This window comes from Rhinolophus sinicus, chromosome 16 (assembly GCF_057876585.1).
Source record: "Rhinolophus sinicus isolate RSI-liver-muscle chromosome 16, RSI-T2T, whole genome shotgun sequence".
Taxonomy (NCBI): Eukaryota; Metazoa; Chordata; class Mammalia; order Chiroptera; family Rhinolophidae; genus Rhinolophus; species Rhinolophus sinicus.
In genome coordinates, this window is record NC_142516.1 from 100,475,919 (window position 1) to 100,501,579 (window position 25,661).

General features: G+C 37.6%; 2 protein-coding genes across 6 annotated transcripts in view; one reads left to right on the forward strand and one right to left on the reverse strand.

The window, feature by feature from the left end:
* ALG5 (ALG5 dolichyl-phosphate beta-glucosyltransferase) overlaps positions 1-19,231 on the reverse strand; it is a 43,020-nt gene extending 23,789 nt beyond the window's left edge. The window contains exons 1-7 of one of the 4 annotated variants that reach the window (XM_019736595.3): positions 19,080-19,231; positions 18,091-18,354; positions 14,280-14,451; positions 13,851-13,897; positions 12,549-12,617; positions 9,785-9,877; positions 5,939-6,052 (exon numbers count right to left, since the gene is read on the reverse strand). In XM_019736595.3, coding sequence (XP_019592154.2) covers positions 5,939-6,052; positions 9,785-9,877; positions 12,549-12,617; positions 13,851-13,897; positions 14,280-14,451; positions 18,091-18,171 — 576 coding nt within the window. In that variant the 5' untranslated portion in view covers positions 18,172-18,354; positions 19,080-19,231. Of the gene's footprint in view, positions 1-5,938; positions 6,053-9,784; positions 9,878-12,548; positions 12,618-13,850; positions 13,898-14,279; positions 14,452-17,755; positions 17,949-18,090; positions 18,355-19,079 lie in introns of those variants that run through there. The other 3 variants (XM_019736596.3, XM_074330008.2, XM_074330009.2) reach the window with 3 other exon arrangements.
* Positions 19,232-19,279: 48 nt separating this feature from the next.
* On the forward strand, positions 19,280-25,586 carry EXOSC8 (exosome component 8). 2 transcript variants are annotated; one of them, XM_019736515.2, is made up of 11 exons: positions 19,280-19,329; positions 20,427-20,463; positions 20,692-20,755; positions 21,322-21,395; positions 22,666-22,711; positions 23,184-23,289; positions 23,372-23,417; positions 24,173-24,269; positions 24,714-24,834; positions 24,932-25,038; positions 25,371-25,586. In XM_019736515.2, the coding sequence occupies exons 1-11, from the start codon at positions 19,313-19,315 to the stop codon at positions 25,484-25,486; spliced, it is 831 nt and encodes a 276-aa protein (XP_019592074.1). In that variant the 5' UTR covers positions 19,280-19,312; the 3' UTR covers positions 25,487-25,586. The 2 variants fall into 2 exon arrangements, with proteins under 2 accessions (XP_019592074.1, XP_088649504.1); XM_088793378.1 differs by lacking the exon at positions 19,280-19,329 and adding an exon at positions 19,843-19,865.
* The last annotated feature ends 75 nt before the right edge of the window (positions 25,587-25,661 follow it).

The following is a 25,661-nucleotide window of genomic DNA, read 5'->3' on the forward strand; positions in this document are numbered from 1 at the left end:
TTCCATATCTATCTTTCTTTTTTGTGTCCATGCTAAGGGCAATATAACATTTTACTGTATAGATTAACCATACTTTCACTATTTGCCTATGTTAACCATTTCTAATTTCATGTTATTATAAAAGTGCTTAAAAGAACATTTTTGAATATAAAACTCTAACTGCATTTTGGTTTTCTTTCTTTAGAAAAAGTCACAGAAGTGGAATACTAAGTTAAAAGTATGAAGGTGCTTAATGTATATGGACCAAATTATTCTTTAAGTCTCCTTACATTCCCACTAACTGGGTATGATTGACTATTTCATCAAATTCTTGCAGTTCTAATTATTCTCATTTTTTTAATACCAACACCACTTAAATTTTAACAAACTTCACATTATATGCAATTTCACTTGGATAATACACTTACGTGTGAATTGTGGAAATCAAACATGTATATTATATACATGTGTACATATGCATTTGTATTCACAGGCTAAGTCATTTGATCATTTACAATCTTGATCAAGTGGCAAGCTGACCTCATCTGATACAACTAGGTATAAACTCAAAAACAATGGAAAGGGATCGGATGGAAGGGGTCAACTGCATATTGGAAGAACTTTTCAATTATAGGCCCCACCTAACCTCTCATTAAGCACTTTCAACCCTGTTTACCGAAAGAAGATAGAGATACCGGAAAGGTCTAATTTTGTCTCAAGTGAAAATAAACACTGCTTTTGGAATGAAAATTGCCTCTATAGGTAACCCTTAACTCATATTAAATATCAACCAATGAGTTTAGCTTCCATCTACTCAGTTTTGTTTTGTTTTGTTTTTTGACCTTGCAGTCCAATTAGGTCTACTATAGCCATGGTTAATACAAACATGCTCTTGCAGAGACAACTCAATCCCCCTTCCAAGGATTCATGCACAACAGCCATGCACAAAGAAACAGTACAGGGATGTACATAAAGTTAATGAATATATTCAACTCTTCTGAAAGATGTTTGTTTCCCAAATTAATATTTATTTAGGTCTCAAACCACAAGGGAATTCAGTGTAAGGTATTTATTATTAAAGCTGTACTTTTTAGGTTTAAAGGATACTAATTATTTGCTAATTTGATAAGGGGGAAATATAACCACACGTGATCTCATTTCCTTTTTTTAATAAAATGATAAACTTTTGGGGAATTTTTATTAGCCGTCCATTTTTTTCTTTTGGAAATTATCTGTCATATACTTTGCTTCCTATTTAATAGTAAGAATAATTTCTTTCCTTCTTTTCCTGGCAGAGGTACTTTGCTCAGGGAGGGAGAGAATGGTTTTCTTAAAGAGGAACCACATTAAAAGTTCAGATAGTATATGGCAAATAAGCTTTAACTTTGAATCCAAACAGAACAGTAACATTACTAGCGATTGATGAAAAAGAACATCTACCTTTCAGAGACTTAGAAGAGTTAAAAAATCATTTAATTAAACTAAAAACAAACCAAAACCAAAAGCTTTCATTCAAAATCTTCTTTCATCATAAGTCTCTAAAAGCTTTTAAGAGTTTTGTCTATCTGAAGTTCTGATGTAAGAACTGAATCCCTGATACTGATCTCACCTAAGTAGCTTTTAGAATAGTTAGCTGTTCCTTCAGGAATGAAGGATATTCTTGTTTGAATACTGCTCATATTAGAAAATGTATGTAGACATGGAGTCTCTTTCTTTTAAGCCTCTTTCAGAGTATCACTGAAATTTTTATGGTTTTAAAAATAAATATTTTAGCTACTATGACAGCTGGCCTTTTTAAAAGTGGTAAAAAGTGGTACTGTATTATATTCTACAAAGAAATGCTTATTCAGAATCTCTTTCCTAGTACTTCTTCAGTTAAGTCTTTTCTCACAATTCAGAGAAAGAATAGACTAGAACTAGGTAAATCCAACCTGCATTAACAATTATAAACAGTAACATTAGAATTAACTCTGATAATCAAGCACAAAGACTAATATTAATAATTTAGAGATAATGGTTACTGAATGCTGAACACATGCTAAATACTAGACAAACATTTAAAAAATTTTAATCATTACCTCAGGATTATGAACTTGGGCTCATTGTCCTTATGTCATAGATGAGGAAAGTGAGGTAGATGGATTAAATTGTTCAAGTTCTGTGGAATTTGAACCTAGATCTATTTGAACTCCACATCCAAAGTTAAGAAACATACTGAAACGGAAAAGGAAATTGGCACAGGCACTCCAAAAGACAACTGACTGCAAATGATGTCGAGACATAAAAAAAGTTGAAATAATTTAGAAACTAGTAAGTCAGATAGTAAAATTAGTCATATATATTCAATATGGGCAGAAACAAAAAACTTGGTATATGAAGCAAAGTACTAAGAAAAAGTTTTATTCATTAAAAAAATTAAGGTTTGATTAAGAAATCCTTTCCCTTCCTTTTTTTCCTCAAAAGCAACATAGGTTCATTGTTAAAAACAAACAATAAATTAATCTAAAAAAAAAAAAAACTTGAAAAGATATCCATAATCCCACCATTCAGAAACAACAGATGTTAACACATTATTTTACATATGCTCCAGATGTTTAAAATTTGCTTTTTCCACTTAATTATGTATAATAGTCACTATATAGTGAACTTAGTGTTATTTAATATTGGACATTTTAAATTGTTTCTACTTTTTCCTCTTATTAAAAAACACTGATATACAATATTAAAAAAGTAAGCAAAAATCCTTGAAAATTTATTTTTACATACATTCTTAATTATTTCCTTGAGATAAATTTCTCAAAGCTGGGATCAGTGGATATGTATTACGGTGTCAATGGATGTGAATTACTTAAAGCTTTTGATTCATATTTCCAACTTGTTCTAAAAAAATATTGTATCAACCTGCACAGACGCAACAGATAAATTTGGCAACATCATTCCTTTTTTTCCTTTTCTTTCACAGGGCAGTGCCTTATAACTTTCCTGCCTTTTAAAGTAAGAGTATTCTCTCTTGATAACCATGAGGATATTAAATTTATGAAAATTTCTGTGGTTAGCAAAAATCATGGTTGTTAAGATCAAGGTTTCAATTTTCTAGAATAAGAGTGGTAAACTATGGCCTGTGAGTCAAAGCCTGCCTGCTGTCTGTTTTTGGATGGCCTGAGAGCCAAGAATAGTTTTTAAAAGGTTGCTAAAAAAAGAAGAATACTGCAACAGAGACCATACATGGTCCACAAAGCCCGAAATATTTACTCTCTGGCACTTTACAGAAAAAGCTCGCTTTCCCTTTCTAAGAAATATCCACTTTCACACCAGGTTGTTGTTTTAAACACCTGCTCTGATAGGCAGCCCTTGTCCTTCAGAGGTCTGGAAACAAACTTTGTGATCTGCTGAGACAGAATCTACTGAATTTTATTATGTACAGTCTACCTCCTTTTATGTTTCCAAGACTGCCTTTTTACTTTTCATATTCTCCTTTATTTGATTTTCACCAACATATGAGCAAAATGCTTGTGTAACTACCTGGTCTATAAAATTAATGATTTGGGAAGTTAAGGGCTCTCTTTTGGAAGCCTGGTCATCTACCCACAAACTGAGAGGGTGAGACAAACATAATAGGCTCTCAGACCTGCCCACCTGATCCACAAAAAGGGAAGCTGTAATTGTCATGTTGTTCTGTTGAAGGGCCAACAAAGCCATGCATACACACATGAAACAGTGGTGTACCAAAACCACACTTGGCCAAGATTACTATAGTGAAGGCAAAGGAACATTCAGGTCATTAGTTAGCAATCACTCCAGACTGAGTTGTGTGTGTGGTTAACATCTATTTCCTATAGTTTTCCTTAATGGATTTTATTCTGTTATCTCTTTCACACATTACCGTTCAGTATTTGTGGCCTTAAAACCCTAAAAACAAAGCTTGTTGGAACTATGTCTAAGTGAGAATTTAAGGTCCAAGTCAGGGCCTGAGCAGCTACTCTGATTATGGTATACAGACTTCTTGTCATCTATTTTGCCTGGTCAGGGATTTTTGATTCTACTTCAAATAATTAAGCCACTAAACAAGTGATCATTATATATACTTAGCTCAGAAAAATTACTATAAAATCAAGCACAATTTTTATTAAAAGAAATGGAATAACTACTGGTTAGGAAACTGAAGAGCTTAGAGAAAAGGTTTGTACTTAAAAAAAAAAGATAATACAAATAAAATACTTGGAACTGAATGTAAAGCCCTATTTTTATTTGTCATACAAAACTCAAATTATGTACATTTATTTTTAAATCTTAAAAGAACAATTATCTTCAGAGAAGGAATTATAGGCAACTTTCTAAGTTCATCATATAAGAATAATGAGACTAGAATATGTGACCTGGTTACTCTAAGAGGAAATACTAGTAAAAAGTAGTAGCAAATTTCTTTTTGTTGCAATTAAAAATAAGATCAGCTGAGAAGAAAACATTAGACTCCATTGAAGAACATACAGCAAAGCCTATCAAAACAATACTGTGAAAGACATTTAAGTTAACTACTGCCATCTAGTGACTCAATCAAGGCAGTCTCTCTGGGACTTTACTTTGAATCCCATATTCCGGTTTCATTATTTTCTGAACTATTCTACTCAATATTGTTATTAGGGCTTAAGGGAATATATGCAAGGCATGCTTATCAAATTTGTTGCTTAAATGAAGTGAGAAGGAAACAGCAATTGCATTAGAGATAGAATAAGATCCTTCACTTCGAAAAACTGAATTTGGACATGCTGACATCTAATAAGGATAAGAGCCACACTTCCATTCCTAAATAAAACAAAGCAAAAGAAATACAGAAACAAAACAACATCTACAACAGTATTAGGATGGGGAAACCAGGTTCACTGGCAATGGATATGAAAAAGAGCTGGGTATATGAGGTAACAGTGGACTGTGGAAACCAGGTCCACACCAACCAAAGCATATTCAATGGAAAATGACCAGGATGATAAGAAAAAGAAATACACTTTTTAATACCTGGAAGTACTATTGACAGCCTAAAATAGAGAAGACAAATGGAAAACAGCTTTTACTCTATGAAGGGCTGTCACAAAGAAAATGGTGAGACCTAGCAATTTTTCTTGCTTCTGCTGAAATCCTGGGATGCTGTGTGATGGTAAGTAGGTGTATTGTTTGATGTTGTCCTAGGGTGTTTCCTCATTCTCCATTTGATTCTTTCCAGATTGGGAGTATTTGGTAAAAGATCAGAATTTGGTAAATTCATCTTCTTTCTCTAAATGGCTTTTAAAAGGTGGGAGTGACACCAGGAGTTTCTTCCTTTCCTCAACTTTTTTTTTCTTTTTTTTCTTTTTTAACATGAATGTTGATACTGGCTTTATTTGTAATTGCCAAATGCTGGAAACAGTCCAAATGTCCCTTACAGTTGAACAAATAAACAAGCTGTAGTGTACCCATGCAACAGAATACTAATGAGCAATTAACTCAAGGATCAATCACTGATATATACAACAATATCGATTAATCTCAAATGCATTATGCTGAGTGAAAGTCAACCTTTACTTTCTGAAGTTATAGCATGAGACTGCACATAATCTTTTTTGAGTGCTTGCTACTTTGTTTCATCAAAAATAAAATTCTGTGATCCAGTTTCATTTCACACTTTCTTTTCCTGGAAGTCTCAGTCTATGTTTTTAAATAAGCATTTGCTAAATATGCATGATAAATATAAGTTAGGCAATTAAAAATCAAGAGATACCCAGAATATTAAACAAGTAATTGTCAAGTGAACCTCAGAAAATCAGTGAATGTTTATAATAAAATGACTAGCTCTTCTGGGGGCCCGTATACAGAATTCACACCCTAAACAGCCCTAGTTTTTTAACTTACAAGTAAGCTCCATTTTCGTTTTACTTCAGAACCCCTGCATTCTTGATTATCGTTTAAACTATACTCTTATACTCACAGGCCAAGGCTGTAGCTCATTCAGTCCCTTTTCTAATTTCTCAATATCTGGAAACTTTGTGGCTCCATCAGCATCTGCCATAAGGATCTTTTCTCCTCGAGAACTGAATATACCCTGCATTTAAAAATTAAAAGAAAGATGCTTAGAATTAAGGTTAAATTCAATGACATATCAGTCTGTTTTGCTTCACTTAAGATATCTAAGAGTGAAATAATTAGGTATGAAATGGCAGCAGTAGGCCAAAGTTTACTGAAAACAAATTACATTGATAAGATCTTCCTAAATGTATCTAATGTCTACTTCATGATTTTAAAAACATTTTGAGGTCACATTTCAAAAATATCAAGATAGAAAACAAATTTAGACAAATTAAAGATATTCTGCATCAATAAGATTAAAAAAGTGAAACACCTATCATACACAGTATGTATGAATTGTATGTATATGTATCATGGTGCTTAAGGGATCAGCGGCTACTTAGAGCAGCATATAAAGAACATATTTGTGAACAGATGGAACAGATATAATATATATTAGGTTGGTGCAAAAGTAATTGCAGTTTAAAAGGTTAAAAATGGCAAAAACCGCAATTACTTTTGCACCAACCTAATACAAATTTGCTCCGAAGTTCGTATTCTTTACTATGGAATCTAATATATTTTACATTAATTGTTGAATAAAGAAATATGGAATGTCAGTAAAATTTAGTAAGTCTGGATATATTCAAATACTATTTCATGTTATTTGAGGCATCTGACACTTAGCAAAATTATGCCACTCAATTTTGACTGATTGGTCTTTTGTGTAAAATATGGTTCTATGAGTGTAGATTTCACACAAAAATAAACTAAACATCAACTCTTACTTTCATGGCGCATTTGAGTGAATTCACTATTTCTTAAATGTAAACATATTTATGGTTTGATTCAGTAAAATACAGCTTTGATATCACATAAGAGTGTGAATATAGATAAGATACATGTAATACAAATGTAGACAGAAATTTGATCATTTACTCTATGCTATGGGTCCACGAATTAGTATTTGTGATGTTTGTCATACCCGTTAGAATATGGGCAAATAAAAACAGAAATAAAAATGTTATATTTAACACCTGAATGACATACATGAAGTTTTAGAAAAGAGAAAACATTACAAGGTACAAAACCTGTAGCCATGAATTTGAAATGAAATGAAAGGAAAGGAAAGGAAAGGAAAGGAAACAAAAGGAAACGAAAGGAAACGAAAGGAAACGAAAGGAAGGAAGGAAGGATGAAAGAAAGAAAAGACTATTTAAATGATACGTAATAAGGGTGAACTGGAAGTTACTATTTAGCATTAATGGAAAATTGCCTTTGGCTCTCTAACTGGTTTGAGGTGCTTCATCTATTTATTTATTTATTTATTTATTTATTTATTTATTTATTTATTTATTTTCCAAAGGGGGATTCTTTAATGTCTACCACTCTCTCATGCTACCGCCAATGGCCTTCACTTCACTGCCATTCAGTCATTCCCTATGCCCTCTGACTACTCCAATTTTTCTTCCTCATGTGCCTCATTTCCTCAAAGCTTGGTTCCTGGCCCTGCTTCTTTATTCCCTCTTCCTTACCAACTTAATGGCTTCAATTACTATCTGACATATGTAGATGACTCACTCATCTCTCTCCCAAGCTATTCTGGATACCACTACTTGGAACCTCAAATTTAATATGGCTCCAACTCAACTCAACATCTTGTCTCTTAAACCAGGTCCTCTGCCAGTGGTTCCCAAGACCCTTGATAACTAATTCCTCTCCCCCATCACCTGATCCAATTTTGCCTCATTTTAAACACCTCCTACATTTGTCCTCCTCTCTTCTGTTATGTCACTACCATAATCCAAATAATATTCATTACAGATTACACACTGGCTAACTACTACACACTGGCTACTGTCGCTCTGTTGATTATAAAAGTCTAAAAGCCCCCACCTCGTCTGAAGTTCCTGATCAGAACCCACCTACCCCTCTGGCCTTATCTCTAAAGTCAAGCCACAAGTACCACTAGCAGTTCCTCCTCTGCAAGCTCCCTGCCCCAGCTTTGGCCTGAATAATCCCTATTCCTCCTTGAGGAATCCATTCAAAATTTACCTCCTGTGGGAATCTTTGCTGCTCCTCCCAGGCAGAGGGTGGTGCTAACATTTTGCATATACTTTTATTACAGCATTTACAACAATGGTAAACTGTGGTATCCTTAAGGATACGATGGGTGTCTTTCACCTCGGTATCTCTAATAAAGTACCTGACATATAGTAGAAACTCAAATGTTGGCTGAATAAGTGGATGGATGGATTTAAAGCCCACTATGATACTGCATCAATCCTATTTTCTTTTTCTCCTTTGTATGTTGTGACCCAGTCAGAGCAAACTCACTGTTTCTAGGACATATCCCAAGAGTTCCGACGTGGCTTTCCTTGCTTTGCTGACTGGCATGCTCTTCTGTTTTCTCACCTCTTTCTCCATATAGTAGCAGAGGGGAAGAATATGGATGTCAGGCTTAAACTAACCTACTCCAAATCTGGACTTAATAGCTATGTGACCCTGACTAAGTTACTCTACCTATCTATCCTCAATTCCTCATCTGGATAATCAAAATAACAGGACCTAACCTCATGAGGCGATGTGAGGAGGATTACGTGTGATAATTATGTAGAAGCGGTTAATTTACTGTCCAGATCAAAATAATCCATAAGCAACTGGAAGCTGGTGCTCACCATGGCGGGAGGCCTGGCTTCAGCAGTATCTCCTTTGTGAAGTCGGCTACTTCATGTGCCTGGCCGAGACTGCTCGTGACCTGCCCCAGTATCTATTCTTTCCTTCTTCACTAATGGAGCCCTCATTTGGTTGGGAATGAATATGTTAGAATAAACATTTTTTAGCCTCCCTGGAAATAGGGGTGGCCCTGTGACACTGTTCTGGCCAGTGAGATATAAGTAAGTTAAGTCATTGAGTGGAGCTTCTGGAAAAGCTCCTTAAAAGTGGACAAACCAGCTGGCATGCATCTTTTGCCCTTTGCCCATCTTCCTGTCAGGAATGTAGATGTAATGGTTAGTGCTCCAGGGGTCATCCTGTGTGCATGAAGAAAATAGGAGCTGGGTTTCTGATGACGGCATGGAGTTGCTGAACAAGTTCTAGAATGTCCATATCTAGACTTCTTTTGGGGAAGGGGGGGCAAAATAAATAAAACTCTAAGTCATTTAGAGCACTATTATTTGGATTTTCTTTCACATATCTTGACTCTTGGTCTTTTTGTTAGGGGATATTGATTCCTATGTGATATGCCTCCGCTGAAAGTAAGTTCTTCCTTGCAGTTTCTATAGCAGTTCATCTGCACTTCTCTAAGTACAATCACCTTTTCTATTAGACCGTAAATTTCCTCAGGACAGACCCACGTCAGGCTGATCTTAGTTCATGCTACCACGCTTAGCAAGTGCCTTCATAAAGGTAAAATTTTATACACAAAGCATTTTGCAAACTGCAAATAAATAAATAAATAAATGTCACATAATCTTATTATACAAATGACACTATCAAAGACACGTAGAGGTAAACGGTAACATTTTAAACTTTGATTAAGGTAAACATATTTCTCCGTATCACCTAGTATGTTATAGATATGGCATATTTTCAGATTTGATCAAATATACATATATATATGAAGTTATTATTAAATAAGTAATTTCCCACTAACTTGAAATGTTGGTATTCAACTAGCCAGCTGTAAAATATACATGTACTATAGGCTGTAAGAGAGGTTATTCAAAATATCTTTATATTTTAGATAAAAATATTGAAACTGTATTACCATCCTAACAGCTCCACCTTTCCCACGATTCTTCACCAGCGTGATCACTCGTACTTTGTCACTTCCGTATTTCTGGCAATATTTAAAAGCTACCTGTCAAATTACATAAAAGTGAGAAAAAAATTTACTTGGATTTCAAGATAGCAATTTAAAGTGGGTTTCTCATTTTGGCTTAAACACTGCTTACTATTCCAGTTGCCCTCTTCCTGTGACTCGATTATACCCACTGTGCATTTCGGTTACTGAATTCCTGGTGCCGAGATCTGACATTGACCTACGAGGTTGAAGTCAGAATTCACTTTCCTACAGAGGAACCACCAGAATAGCCAGCAGCTGCCCCTTGTTGTGTCAACTCTCGTACCTAAGCTATTGAGCTGCTAGAAAAGATAAAATCCACTTGCTAATCGACTAGCACATACTTGTGACGGGGCCTCCAATAGTGCTTAACGACTTGTTTACTTGTCAACAACTGATCTTATTACCCAGAGAGGTTGTTTGTATCCGCACCATTTCCCCTAAATCTCACTTGAAATACTTTCTCAGCAGATACTCATGCCGTAACTCCTCTTCTGAATCTTCAATCTCTTCCTCTCCGCTGGCTCCACAGCCTTAAAAGTGCTCAAGGCTCCAGCATACTAAAAACTTTCCTTTGATTTCACTATTATCTTAAGCAACTGCCATTATTTTTTGATTTATAATCAAAGTAATGACACAGTGACCTACAGCTGCTATCTACATCTCTTCCTCACTTACGTAGTCTTCAAGCCATTATAGCACGGCTCATACCCTTTGCTTTTCCGTATTGCCTTTCTACTTAACTCCTAATCTTCGGCACCCTTTCCTTTTGGCACTCATTTCCATAGGCAGTTGTGAAGTTATTCTCATTTGGTGTTTACCCTCCTGTCAGGCCACTTTAAGACGCAGCTCAAATATGTGTCTTTTTCTTGGTTTCCATGCCTACCCTCACACTCCTCCAAGAAAAAGGAGAGTATAATTCTAATAATATGTTCTCCTAAAGCATTTTCCCATTCAACTGTTACATCACTCATCACATAATGTAACTACAGACCTTTCTCATTAGGTGGTGAGCTACTTAAAGGCAAAGATTACTACTTCTAGTGCCTGACACATAGTCTAGAATTAATTAATCTCAATCAACAAATGCAGCCATAGCCCCCTGTACCGACTCCTATTATAGCACTGTGGTAGGTAAGCACGATTAGCTGCCTACCCGACAGACAATGCCTCCTCCTTCCTTGCTATCATGGCCCCCGTCTCACCTAGTGACAGTATGGGCAACCTTGGGACATGAATCATGATTGCTCCAAATCCTCTTTGCCAAATACTTTCCCAGCCCCCCTTACAGGCCTGGGTGGTCATGCCACCAAGTTCTGGCTCATGAACTCTAGGAGGTCTGCGGGAACGTAAGGTTTCTGGTAAAGGTTTTTATTCCCAGTTAAAAAGGAAAGGGGCACTCAAAGATAATTCTTAACATCCTGGCTGTCGCTTTAACAGCTTCAGGACATGTGACATTTGGAGCTGTGGCAATTTTGTGATGAGGGAGCATGTGAGAACTGGAAAACTAGCTTTTCCCCAGCTGGGCTGATGTTGCTTCCGTCATCTCAGCTGCAGGCGCCCAATTGTTGATTTTCGATGCCCTGCCCTTCACGTATTAATAAGTTGCTGGAACAGTCTGCGTTCATGTCATATTCACTATGCAAAGTGCAGCACTTACTCTTCCTAAAACAGATCTCACAATACTTTCTGGCCTCTATACCTTTGTTTACACAGTTTTTTCAATCTGAATGTACTATCTTCCATGTTTGTAGTCATAAACATGCTTAAGGGTTTAGTTCAAAAATCACTTCTCTTTCTCTCAAATTTTTTATAGCATTTTCTCGGCCCCACTTTTTACCTGCATTACAGAATTTGTAGACATGTTGCACGACTGTCCTGGCAGATGCTCCTCCCAAGGGGCAAGCTCAGGGATGCACAGTCCATCCAGTGTCTAGCACTTCATGCATAGTTGGTATTTAACAAAATCATTACTGATGCATAATCAACTGAACAGATATTTCACTGTGCGTTTATTTTAAGGGCCAACATGTTACCATTTAACAAGAATATGAATTAATGAGTCTTTCACTCGTAGAAATATGTCAAATAAGAAAATATGAAGCCTACTTAACAATAAAAACATTTGGATGTTTGGAGAGTAATCGGGATCACTGACAAGATTTACTAAATGCACCTTTATAAGAATTAGCGCACCTGGGCCCAGCAGCCACAGGTCTAGAAATGGAGCAATGAGAGGACATAAGACCCTAAAATACTGTTGCCCCCCATGGGTAAATCTAGATGGGGGTATGCCAAATGACACCCAGGGGGAATATAAAGGCATCTTCTTATTTGCATGACTTCAGAAACTGATAGGTAAGGTACACATAAAGAATAGAACCATGCTTAGGGAAAAGGAACCATAAGTTAATAGACAAAGGGGGTTCCCTAGTGGCCAAGGTCAACAGTGGTTGTGCACATTCTGTCCTAATTTGGTGATCTTCAAAGCTTCCCTGGTCTTATGGAACAGTGGAACAGCTTTCCATAAATGAAATCTCTCTGCTTCTTTTACTATCTACATTATAGCAATGGAGACTATTTAGCAAAGCTTTATGGTTCTCTGATGAGTGGACATAAGATTTTACAATTACTAAATTTTTCTATATTTTCTCTATCTAACGGCAATTCTAAAAGCAAGTTTACTTACCTTCGAAGTCTGGTCTTTGCTGCCATCATCAACTACTATCACCTCGTAAGTGAATGCAGGATCTTGTTTCTGCAAGAAGCAAAAATTAAATACCATGATTTGGCATAACTGTCATGAAGAATTCTAGTAAAACTACAAGAAATTTAAAAAACAATTGTTTTAGTATGGATGTGTACAAATATGTATATAAAGAAGTGCACAAACCACATAAAATAAAAAGGCCAACAAACAGGAGACCCTGGGCAGGAGCAGAGGGCGGACGCTGACTAAATCTCTATAAGGATCCCACTCTTGCCCTCGCCTGCCATGCCCCATTGGTCACGGCACCAGGTTCTTGCACTGAGCACAAGAGAGGCCAGCAGGCATATGAGGAAAAAGGCCATGAGGTCTGAAGTCAGAGAGTGCAGATCCCCACCTGGATGCACCACGTCCTAGCCTTAGGACCTTGGGCAAGTTAACATTTTTGGCCTGTGTTCTCATTCAAAACAAAAAACCTCCATCTTTGTGGCTGGTGTGAAGATTACATGTAATAGAAGCGAAAGAAGCCTCATACTAATAAGAACTCCATTCTCTTCCTTTTTTCTTTAATTTCTTGAGTAAGTAATAGGGACCCCTCTCTTTTGATGAATCTTCTATCTTCCCTTTATACAAAAAACCTAAAATCAAAGTAAATCAAAACAAGGAATTTTCTTAAAACAGAAGCAGCCACAAAGCTTATTTGCTTTCTTAATCTTCAAGGAGATTCCAACAGCAGCTAATGCTACAAAAGAGGGGCACGTATTACTTTTGTTGTCTTTATGCAGGGAAAGAGGGGAAAAAAATGAGGAGAAACTCTTCGGAATAATAAAATGCAAAATAATTTCAACCGAAATAAAGTCACAAGAGTAAAAACAGCATTGTGCTGGCATACAAAGTCTGCAGACACTCTATCATGCTATTTTAAGTATATCATCAGGCAAGAGAGGCTAAAAAGTGGGTGGGAGGGTACAAAAGAGACATTTCAGCTTTCCATTTGCTCTGGGGTAACTCACCTGCCTCTGGAAATATACAAAGTAGAATATTCGAATCGTATCATTCCTCCTTCATGTATTACCTAGACATCTATAACCTGCTACGTGCTGGGCTTGCCTAGCAACAAGCTGAGCATGGGGCAATGAGCTGAGCATGGGGAGACCCAATGATCATGATGGCCCAAGCATGGCCGCCACTGCCCCTCACAGTGGATCTAACCTGGGGTCCACGAGTTGGTGACCTGATCTAGTTTTAATTGGAGGCATCATAATGAAAGAGAAAACATGATACCTGTCTCTCTTCTAGATAGCCCAGAGCTTCATCCATCATCACAGGCACTTAAAGACAAAATAGTATATTAAAAATTGCTTTAGAAAATGATTTATCAAGGCCTGGCACATTCAGTTTACATATGGCGGCAAAAGTCCTGCTAATCTAAGAAGCCCCTCTGGGACGTTCGCCAGTGGCCATTCCCACCGGAACGTCTGTCTTCTGTTCGTATCCTGCTCATCACTCCTCTAGAACACTTCAGTCCCGTACTTCATGATGCTCATAGCTTTACAGCTAATAGTCATCTCCCCTCTTTGAACTGCAACTACCAACTACATCCTCACCACAGCCCACATCTACTCATGCTCTGGCAAAGAGAGTAAAATCCAATACCTTAAATTTCCTTTTCTTCCCAAACTACCCCTTACCAAAAAGTCAAATAGGACTTACACCGCTGTTCTTCATTGTATGAAGGCACGACAACAGAAAGTTGCTTGGTGGGTGAGTCCCTTATGCTGGGCAGAGTTTCCTTTTGGCCTCTGGCATTTAAGAAGAACCTCTCTTCTTCATGTTGATGAAGAGGTGGCATTTCCGTAGCAGTTATAAATGCAACAAAGGAAATCTAAAAGCAGGTATGTTAAAAGGAAATTACGTTAGGGTAACCGTTTTTCTATTTGTTATGTTGGAATGACACATCATTTACATGACTTTATTTCCCTTTGATGAAACATGTATTCTGTTTTTAGTGCATTAACAATGGTCTAGAGGTGACCCCAAAATTCAAACCAGTCTCAACAACAATGATCGTCCTTTTCTCCATTAGTAAGGTACTAATGCCTTACGGGGCTCTGTCTCTTCCCACCTGTCCTTCCCCTGGACTCGATCATCCCAGATCTAATAGGGAACAGATTACAGTACAATCCACTCTTAGATGCGCTGAACCCCCAATCTCTGTCACACACAGTGAAGTCCCATCCCTACTTGGAGCCTGTATGTAACAGAGGACAAGTTCATATAGCAGTTGAATGCATGGGATGAGGTCAGACCTCCCCATCCAGGACCAGATCAACCCCAATCCCCACAGTGAGGAGCAGTAATGCTTAAGAATATATTCTTGGTATACTTATCCTATATTTGAACTCAGAATACAGTATTTTCTGGAGTAAAGTATCAAACTTGTAGTAGACTGTAGGTACCATGCTCTACTAATATTACACAGCTCCCTTCCATATGCATCTGGGAGCTAGCTTTGGACACAACTATTCTTTGGAACATTGTTTCTATTGGCACACCTTCGGCTTTCAAAACAATCAATCTACAAATTTTTGGAATGTTACTCTTTTGTAATTTGACAATCCTTTATAATGTTCCATTGGGAAAACACTAAAATTGCATATGCTTCTGACTGGTGTGAGCATGGAGGCAACATCCAGACTGGTGGGTCAAAGGTCCTGCTCTGCACCCCTGGTGTCCAGATTGTGGTTTCTAAATTCCATCTCCCACTAAAAGCAACCAGTGCTCCTCAAAGGAACAGCTAATTCAGGTCTGGGGCAGGAAACGGACAATGGTGGAACAGCACCTCGATGATGATGAAGGACCATGCCAAATGGACAAAGTAGCCAAACTGAGGGGCTCTCATTGGCTTATGACGGGGGTTTTAAGCATCAAATTACAGCAATGCATGGAAACACATGAAAAGTATTTTAAGCCATGGATTCATAATGATACCAAAAATAAAGAAAATTAATTGGTCACCTTTGTAAGATGCCAGGGAACTATCTCATTATTTTAAAATCCTGCCTTTTATCTTACCTTTTATATATGAAAGGTATTTCAGGTTAATTAGATCATGGGAGATTAAATTCTTTTTCATTATAGTTTTCTAAGTAATGCATGAAGAAGGAATGATACGATTAGAACATCGCACTTTGCAACTCCCGGTGAAATAAGGATTTAGGTAGTGATCATCAGTGACTGCTAAAACCATTAGGTTAATGACAGATTTTATAACTGGAGAGTCAGGCTAACAACTCCTGAACCCATGGATCCATCTTAACATCAGAGAAATCATATATTATATGCTTCCTGATGTGATGGAAGAGGAAGTATTCAGCATCACTCACATTTTTTTTTTATTAAAAAACTCAAACATGCATTTCATCAAGTCTCTAGATGTAACTACTACTTTACAGGAAATTCAGGAGACAGAGTAAGATATTAAAGGTCAAAGAGGGTACAATCAGTAAAACCCAGATTGTCAGAAATTCTACAGGACAAATGACAACTTATTAAAGAAAAGGAAAAAAAGGGACAAGAAACTGTTATAATTTAAGACTTGAGACAGATCGGGCAGCCGACTGGGTCAGTGGTTAGAGCGCAGTGCTCATAACACCAAGGTTGCTGGTTTGATTCCCACATGGGCCAGTGAGCTGTGTCCTCCAGAACTAAATTGAAAACAACGACTTGACCTGGAGCTGAGCTGTGCCATCCACAACTAGATTGAAAACGACTTGACTTGGAGCTGATGGGTCCTGGAAAGACACACTGTTCCCCAATATTCCCCAATAAAAGAAGAGAAAAAAAAAACACCCGAGACATATCAATGAAGTGCTGTGTGTGACTGCTGACTGGAACAAACTGACTACACTAAGACATGCATGAGGCATTGGAAATGATGGGTATTTAAAAGCATGGAAGAATGTTTAACTTAAAAAAAATCTGTGATAACCCTATTGCCATTATACTTTAAAGGGGAGGAGGTCCTATCTTTAGAGATAAATGTTGAGGCTTTACAGATAAAATACTATGTCTTGGATTTGCTTCAAAATTATCCAGAAAGAAAGGTGGGGTGGGGAGGAAGTACGTATGGAGGGTGGATATATGTGTGTGTGTGTGTGTGTGTGTGTTTGTGTGTGTGTGTGTGTGTGTGTATATATATATATATATATATATATATATATGTAAACAATATTAATGGCTTTTTGGTAATGATTTCTCACTGTGGTATTAAAAAAAAACAAGTTCCATGAGCTGTGTGACATTTGTATACATGAGCTTATCCCTCCAACCTCAGTTGCCTTTCCAGACAAACGTAGCTAATGATAACATTTGCCACTATTATTTTCAAGATCAAATTAGATAATCCTGTTAAACTATGAATACGCAAGATATTTTAAGTACTCAATAAATGGTAGCTCTTACAATCATTTTAAGCCAGTGGGATCAAATACTCCCAGTACAAACTCATAATGTACAGCTGTAAATCTGTACAACAGATTCAGCATAAGGTTGATACAATGTAGGATTTTTGTCATACTCTGCCCCGCCAAAAACCTGAGTTGCTCAAAAACCTGAAAAACAACTAAAATCTCCATATACCACCAAGGGAAAGAGAGGACTCCTCTCTCAGACACAAATCACCAAAGAAATCAGGATACAGTGCTTTTTCTCTATCTACACTATGTCTAAGCTGTGAGTTGACAAACTTTCTGGCAAGATGGCAGAGTGGCCTTCTTGGCTGCTGATGCCAAGGATGCTGAAACCTCTGCATTTACTTACTAGAGAACAGGCTCACTCCAAATTATATGGGAGAAAGTTCACTTGGCCGTTTTCCACTACTTATGGACCAGCAAGTGTTTACAATGATTCTGTGTTTCCAGAATAATGGCAAAGAAAAATCGAGTTTGAAATCTTTTTTACTGCCTCATTGAGAGGCAGCAAATTCAGGGTGTTTAATTCTGGGACATAACGACCCTCAGACGCATGGTTACCATCAGGCCTTGCCTATCTCGGTCTTCCTATGTCCATGGTGGGTCTCCGTAATCCATTGATTCATTCCAATCTGTCATAGAGGGCTCCCGTCTAGGCTATCACCGCTTCTTATCTGCTTAACGGCATCAGGAAAAGGGAGTCTAGAGAGCACTCACCTTCTGGGGGCTCAAGACCTCCCCGGCGGGGCCATCGGGATGGACAGAGGGTCCGGGGACCCGGGGACGGGTGAAGCCTGGGTGAGCACGTCCCAACATTAATAAACGTACAATGCTCTGGGTACGTTGGGAGAGAAAGCTCCAAAATAAAAATTAACAACGGAAGGAAAGGGATGTGAAATTGCAGGACAGGAATTCAGGGCTCAAGGCTTAGGGGAAGCATGGTGAAAAGGGACACGTCGAAGAACCGGCAGTGAGGAGGAGAGCACGCCTGGGGCCTTATCTCCAGAAGAGCAGTGAGCCCAGGCCCGCGTCGGTCCCCAACCCCTTCTCACCAGTATCAGGGCTGCGGCCGCCAGCGCCACGCCGAGCACCGCGCCGAGCACCACCAGCTGCAGCAGCGGGAGCGAAGCCATCCTCCGTGCGCCGGCTGCACCGCCGCCCTATCCAGCACCTACACACATGCGGAAGCCGGCCCCGCAGCCCCGCCTCCCGCCGGCAGAGAGGCAGCGCCCGCCGCCCACAGCGCCCTCGCGAGGCGAGAACACATGGCTCTTGTCTGCCAGCCAGGCGCTCTGCTCCAGTTGCCAGAATGAGCACTAAGGGAAAACAGAACGCCCACTTAATTTGTTTCAGATAAGCAACTAAGTTGTGTTTTTTTCTTAACAGACTTACTAAAATACAAATCACATACCATACAATCCACACATTTAAAAGTTTTTGGTATGTTACCTAACTTTTTAAAACTGAATTTCTTTTTTGCTATTTTACCTATTTAAAATGCACAATCCAGTGTCATTAATTATTCACAATTTTCTGCAACCATCATCACTATTTCTAAAACTTTCCCTGCTCCAGCTCCTGGTAACAACTACTAACATACACTATTTGGGGCGTACTCATAGTAAAAAATTACTCTTTGCTTATCTGGCATTCAAATTTAATTGGATGTCCTTTATTTTATCTGGCAACCCCACGATGCAACCTACAATAAAAGCAGCTTCTGTGGAGCCCGCCCCAGGACCTGAAAAGTGTAACCCGGTGCGGATAATGAGCGCAAAGAAAATGTATGTAATCTCCAGTGCTGAAGCAGGGAGCCCTTTACCTGGGAGAAGGAAAACCCAGGCATAACCTAAGAGGGAGGCAGGAAAAGGACGCAGAAACACTGGATTAAGAACATTGGGCTAATGCTTCACGCTCAATACTGGATTATTTGCTATAAAGTCGATTTTCTCTTAAACTCTTGAACTGTTTGTAAACAGAGAAGCTTATCACTTCTAAAACAGCAGACTCGTCAAAACGCGTAGAATGCAAAGAAACCTACAGGTGCGTCTGGCTAGTGACTGCTGAAGCGAAGGGTCGGGTCGCACCCTAGCGACGCCCTGGCCTTCTCGGTCTCCCGCAGCGGTAGAAGAAGGGGGCTGGAGTCCCTGCGAAAAGTGTAGTGGCCCAGACGGCGCGCGGCGCGTAGGCAGTGTCCTCCCCCAACCCCCGCGCAGGCGCAGGCGCAGGCGCAGGGTCCTACCCCCGCGCAGGCGCAGGCGCGCGGGCGGGAAGATGGCGGCTGGGTTCAAGTGAGTGTTGGCGGCGGGTGTGCGCGAGTTTGTATCCTGAAGGATGGCGGCTTCCTTTAACCCTTAGCTGGGATTTTCTCACCTGGAGGCCACCCCACCATCTTCCCACTTTCTCTCGCGGAAGCAGGCGACGGGCGGGAGGACCTCGAGGTGGTTGTAGTGAAAGGAAAGGGGGCCTCTCCCCGCCACTGAGACGGGAAGATGGAAAAGACTGTATATAGGGTTCAGTACCCGCTGCCGAGCGCTTGTGCCTTGTTGTGTAGTGGACATTTAGCCCCAGGAGACAGTTGTATTCTTTTAAAAAGTGTTGCATCAGAACCACGTGCCATTCTATTCTCCCTCCGTAATTTATTTCTAAAAGGATTGTGCCCTGTTCGGACGATTTTAGCTAAGCTTTTGTGTGTGTGTGTGGCACTCTGGTGAAGCCTACAGATTTTCGTTCTCGGAGTCAAATTCTTAAACGGATAAGTAGGATTCCGAAGAAAACCAATTATATTGAAACACTTATCTCTATAAATTCCCGAGTTCATGATACGGTGATGTACATATATTTGTTTTAAAATTAACTTAAACAACATCTAGTGGGGAGTCTATAACTCCTGGAATTTCAAAGTAACTGAGTCTATATCTACCTTCAACAACTATTAAGTAAAAACGAAAACATTTAATGTCTGTGGTTGTTAAAGTCGCAGGTACTGCTAATATTACCCAGTCAGAATTTAAGAATATGCTAAATTTCAGTTATAGGGTGGTGAAAAATAAAGATGTAACTTTTTTTCCGTGCTGAGAATCCCTGCTTCAGAGGGAGAGTGACATTAACACCTGGACTAATCCTTTTAAAGAAGCCCAAGGGCTTTGGACTCCAATCCTGAAATTGTTTAAGGCAGAGTTAAGGACAGTTGAGTGCTTGCTACATCAAGGGTATCTACTTCTTATAATTAGTTATGTGGCAACATAAGTGTCAGAATTTATGAAGGAAACTTAGTTACACATTGTGGAGATTTATACTGCATGACTACATTTTTAAGATCTTTTCCAGTTTCTGGATTTATATTAAGATTCATTAACTTACCTCGGATATATTGCTAACATTTCAGAACTGTGGAACCTCTGGAGTATTTCAGGAGATTTTTGGTGAGTAAAGGTGATTATGTACATGTTATGACTTTTGATAACAATATTTTTAAAGACATTTTTCACATACAAATATTGAATTGTTACATTGTACACCTGAAACTGTTATATGTCAATTATACCAAAAAAAACATTTCAAGTAATTTCAATTAACAAGGTTTAATGTGTTTTCCCTGGTTGTATGTAAAACAAACATGTAGATGTAATCTGTCATATGTATTTATTTAGAAAGAGAACTGCCGTCCTGATGGAAGAGAACTTGGTGAATTCAGAACCACAACTGTCAACATAGGTGAGGATATTTTGAATTCTAAAGTAGAAAGTTGAAATTGCTTCAGTTTTGAAACTAGAATTTTTCGTTTTTTTAATACTAGTAAAGAATTTTTATTTGTAGTTTTTTTTTTCACTCCTCTCAATTGATACGTTCATTTTAAAGTAACTACAGAGCGTTCCCCCCCTCCCCTTCCTTCCTTCCAGATCTCTATGACATGGTTTTATGTCTTAAACTTATTAAACTTTCTGTTACAAACATGGAGTTTTCCAGTTTTACCTGTGTGGCATTCCCATGTTTTAGCCTCTGAGCCACTTAAACAATATTTCAGCCAAATTCTACCATGTTTAAGGGATTCCAGTGATTTTTGTGTCAAGAGATTTTTATCTGTACAACAGTCCTGTGACTGAATGAAAATGATTAACTCGAATTCAAGGACAGGTATATAATTTTTATAACAGTAGTCATACCACTTTACAGAGGTAAGTTAGGAATAAATTTTCATAAGAAACTAAGATATGTAACAAGATAAAATCATACGTAAAAAATGAAAACACTGTGGACTTTTTCATTTTGCTTCTTTTCAGGTTCAATTAGTACTGCAGATGGTTCTGCTTTAGTGAAGCTAGGAAATACTACAGTGATTTGCGGAATTAAAGCGGTAGGTTTAATATGTCTTAATGAGATTTGAGTTGCCAAATTAGCTTCGTATACTTATTAGATTGTAATATAAATATACACTTTTAATTCTGTTGATTAGGAAAGTCAGATGTCAGTTTTGTAGTATTTGTTTTCATTTCCCAAGAGCTTTAATCTTTTATTGAATACGACCTGTTTAATGATTCAGTTGTAATTTAAGAACATCAAATGTACTGAAATCAAATAATTTATCAAATCCTCACCACCTTTAATTTTTTAAGAATTTGGTCGTGGGGGGGGTATCACTTTGTGAGGGCTATAAATATCTATTATATTGTTTTGTACACCTGAAACTAATTTTTTAAAAAAAATTTGGTTATCATTTGAGAAATTGAGGTTTTTTGGTGACATCCTTTTATCCAGTGATGGCATTTAATCTGTGCAAATGTGTAAAAAATTGAGATCACTCAAAAGAAAAGCTTGAGGGAATAGCTACCAGGTACTGAGTACCTGCTATGTTCCAGGCACCTTATATTAGGTGCTTTATAGAATTATCCAGTTTAATTCTCCGAACGATCATCTGGGGTATAATTTTACTGTCTTGTGAACCTCATTCCATGAGGTTCAGGAATGAAGTCTCACAAATAGAACTTTGACTCCAAAGCCTGTGCTTTTTGACTACTCACTCTGAGAGTTACTTCACCTAAGTTCAGATTCTTCCTTGGTAAAGCTGGGATATCTAACAAGATTTGAGCACTTACTGCCACATTTTGTTAGGGATTTAATGGGCATTATCTCACTTGACCCTCATTAACAATCCCTAAAAGTAGGTCCCATTTTACAGATGACGATGTTGAATGGTAAGAGGTTAATAAGTAACTTAGTTTTTCAGTCTCAGCCAAAGTGTCAGTCTGACATTTGAACCAGGTGATTCCAGAGGTTTTGCTCAGTTCTTAAATCTAGCTGTGTCACTATTACCTTAGGGTTTAAATTCAAATTCTTGGCTAATGAGTAAGTAGAAGCAAAGGTGGAGCAGAAATCCAATGAATACTTCCTGAAAAGAGCCCCAGGTAACTTTGATGAGTAGCACTACAGTGAACTATGCTGTACTGCCTTATTACCTTGCAGAGCTATTGTGAGGATTGGTCCATAGAGCCCCCGACACAAATCCCAAGCATAGATGCTCATGGTTAATTAGCTAATGTGGTCTTCGGTAGAACCTTCCATACTGACTGCTAAGCTGTCGTCACAATTTTTTCAGCTTTCATAGGAAAATTTGTTTGCTCCTATAGGAATTTGCAGCACCACCAACAGATGCCCCTAACAAAGGATATGTTGGTAAGCTAAATGATTTTGTAATTTTCATACAAATAATTTAACACATTTAATGCTAATGTAGTTTACAAGTCCTAGTAGAGTTGAAGAAAATAAGAAATACACAGTAATGAAGCAGACATTCCTGAAGTATTCTCTATGTGTTAAAAGATAGCATACTAGCAAAATAGAATTTTGTAAATTTTCAGACTTGATCAATTGTTGATACATTCAAATGTCATCAACCAAGAAAACAGAATCTCTTAGGCAAAGGGCTGTAATTGCAAACTTCTATTTCCATCAAGATTCTCCGTTTATACCATTATCTATTTATTTCTTGACTTTAGCCATCTGTTCTTTATAGGAGGAACCAACCTTTTAAAAATGCGGAACAGTTGGGTATGAGTAGAGGGGCTATCTCCCGTTACAGGTTAAGGTATTTTGAAAGAAATCTGGAAAACTTATGAGTTTTTCATAGCTACAGTGTTTCTTTCAGTTCCTAATGTGGATCTGCCACCTCTGTGTTCCTCGAGATTTCGGTCTGGACCTCCTGGAGAAGAGGCCCAAGTGGCTAGCCAATTCATTGCAGATGTCATTGAAAAGTAAGATTATCGTGATAAAATGTATCCTTCGTTTTCAGATAGTTTTGACCTTTCATTTACTGTGCTTTGTCATTAAATCAAGTTCACAGATAATTCAGAAAGAGGACTTATGCATTTCTCCAGGAAAGGTAAGAGGAATAAAGAAGCTATGAGCTTTTATTAGTTATGAAGTGGTTTTTTGTGGGGAGAAATGAACAGGGAAATTAAAATAACAAATCACAGTAAATACGGGATGTCTGTTTTTAGATGGAATTCAATAAAAATATCAGTCTTATTCTGAAACTATGTAGTTCATAAAAAACAACCAATGTTAACTAATTTATTGCCTGACTGAAAGCTACATTTTAAGCTTAGGTAATTCTTTTTCCCTTAATTGCCACAACAAATAATATACATATTTTTAATTCATTATTGTTAATTTGTATGTCTGATCAGCTAATGTGTTTAAAGTGAGTCCACACTGTAAATTTCAAGTCTGTTTGAAAACTTAGAACTAAGTTGACTAGAACCTATAGACTTTTCCTATTTGATTAGTATTCTAAAACCCAAACATTTAATGTATTAAAGTTTCTTTGGGCAAGTGCATTTTGATTTTCATTTGGGACTTTCAAAAGCATTTCCCTCATCTGCTAACTTAACAGGAATGGAAATGTTCGTCACTTGTCAGCTTGGTAGCCAAAAGCCAGTTTTTACCAAACCTGTCCACTTTTTTTGGTTTTTTACTTCATTAAGGTAAAGGGTTCTTTTGTTTTGTTTTTGGTTAAGTTTCTGAGCCTTGAAGTTTATCTTGTCTAACTGAGAATTCTGTGGTACGTAAGTTGAAGCAAATATCATGCAGTACCTACTAGAAGGCTTTAATTTACATCTGTGTAAACTGTTTTAGCTTGCTTGGGTTCTATACTGTGACCTCATTTGCCTCGACTACGATGGAAATATTTTGGATGCCTGTACATTTGCTTTGTTAGCAGCTTTAAAAAATGGTAAGCAACCTTAATAAACAGCAATACTACTACTTCTGTCATAATGTTATGTTTTGTTAAACTTTCAGACTTTTTAGAGGTGTTATGATTTAGCTGTCACTCATTTTAGTGTTTCTAAATTAAAGAGTAACAATGTTTAACACACTATATTTACCTTAATTGTTCTAAGATAATTTTTTTTAAAAGAATACTTTTGGACAAATTAAGCAGGGAAGAGTGAATTAAGAAAGCACAGAACAAATATATGGTGATGGAAGGAGAACTGACTCTGGGTGAACACACAATGGGGTTTATAGATGATGTAATACAGAATTGTACACCTGAAATCTATGTAATTTTATTAACAATTGTCACCCCAATAAATTAAAAAATAAAGCACAGAAAGCCTTGTTTGTTACTTACACTAGAGTGAAAAACTGACTTAACATATTTGCCTTTTTGTAGTACAGTTGCCTGAAGTTACTATAAATGAAGAGACTGCTTTAGCTGAGGTTAATTTAAAGAAGCAAAATTACTTGAACATTAGAACTCATCCAGTTGCAACTTCCTTTGCAGTGTTTGATGAGTAAGTTAATCAAACTTATAAAAAGCATATTAAGTATTCTTCTAAAATAAAGTGTTTCGTGGATTGATAACTTTCACTTAAAAATTTTTTAAAACAGCACTCTGCTCATAGTTGACCCTACTGGAGAGGAGGAACATCTGGCAACTGGAACCCTAACCGTAGTAATGGATGAGGAAGGCAAGCTATGTTGTCTTCACAAACCAGGCATGTTCCTTGTATTTCAGTCCTAAACATGTAGAGTGAAAACTCTGTGGGAGCTTCTGTATGTAAGGGAGGGCCAAATGGAATGTGGGATGTTTCACTGTTTACCTAATGCAAGTTTAGGACAGTTTGTTATCTCAAATTCCCTACTTTTTTTATATGATATACCAGTGGTTCTTAAACTTATGGCGTGCATTAGAATCACTTGGCGGTCTTGTTAAAACCACTTGCAAATCTTGAGACTACCTGTGGTTTACACTATTGTTTTATAACTCGACATGATATTGATCATTACAAGTAAAGTAACATTAAAAGTGTTGGCACAATTTTTTCAGGTGGAAGTGGGCTGACTGGAGCTAAACTTCAGGACTGTATGAGCCGAGCAGTTACGAGACACAAAGAAGTAAAAAAACTGATGGATGAAGTAATTAAAAGTATGAAACCCAAATAAATAACCACCACATTTTCAAAACAGATTTGTAAAAACTGTATTTGTTATACTGTGCACAAACCTTTTATACTAAATAAATATCAAACTAACTCTTTCGCAACATGTTTCTAGTATTTCTTAGGCCACTTCCATGTGTTATGTACAGTGAAACCGTTTTGAAAAAGCAATGACATAA

Bases quoted from the DNA above. Each gene is read 5' to 3' on its own strand.
- EXOSC8 (XM_019736515.2), top strand. The intron at 21,396-22,665 runs GTAGGTTTAATA...TTGCTCCTATAG, and splicing joins TGATTTGCGGAATTAAAGCG to GAATTTGCAGCACCACCAAC. The intron at 24,835-24,931 runs GTAAGTTAATCA...TTTTTAAAACAG, and splicing joins TCCTTTGCAGTGTTTGATGA to CACTCTGCTCATAGTTGACC.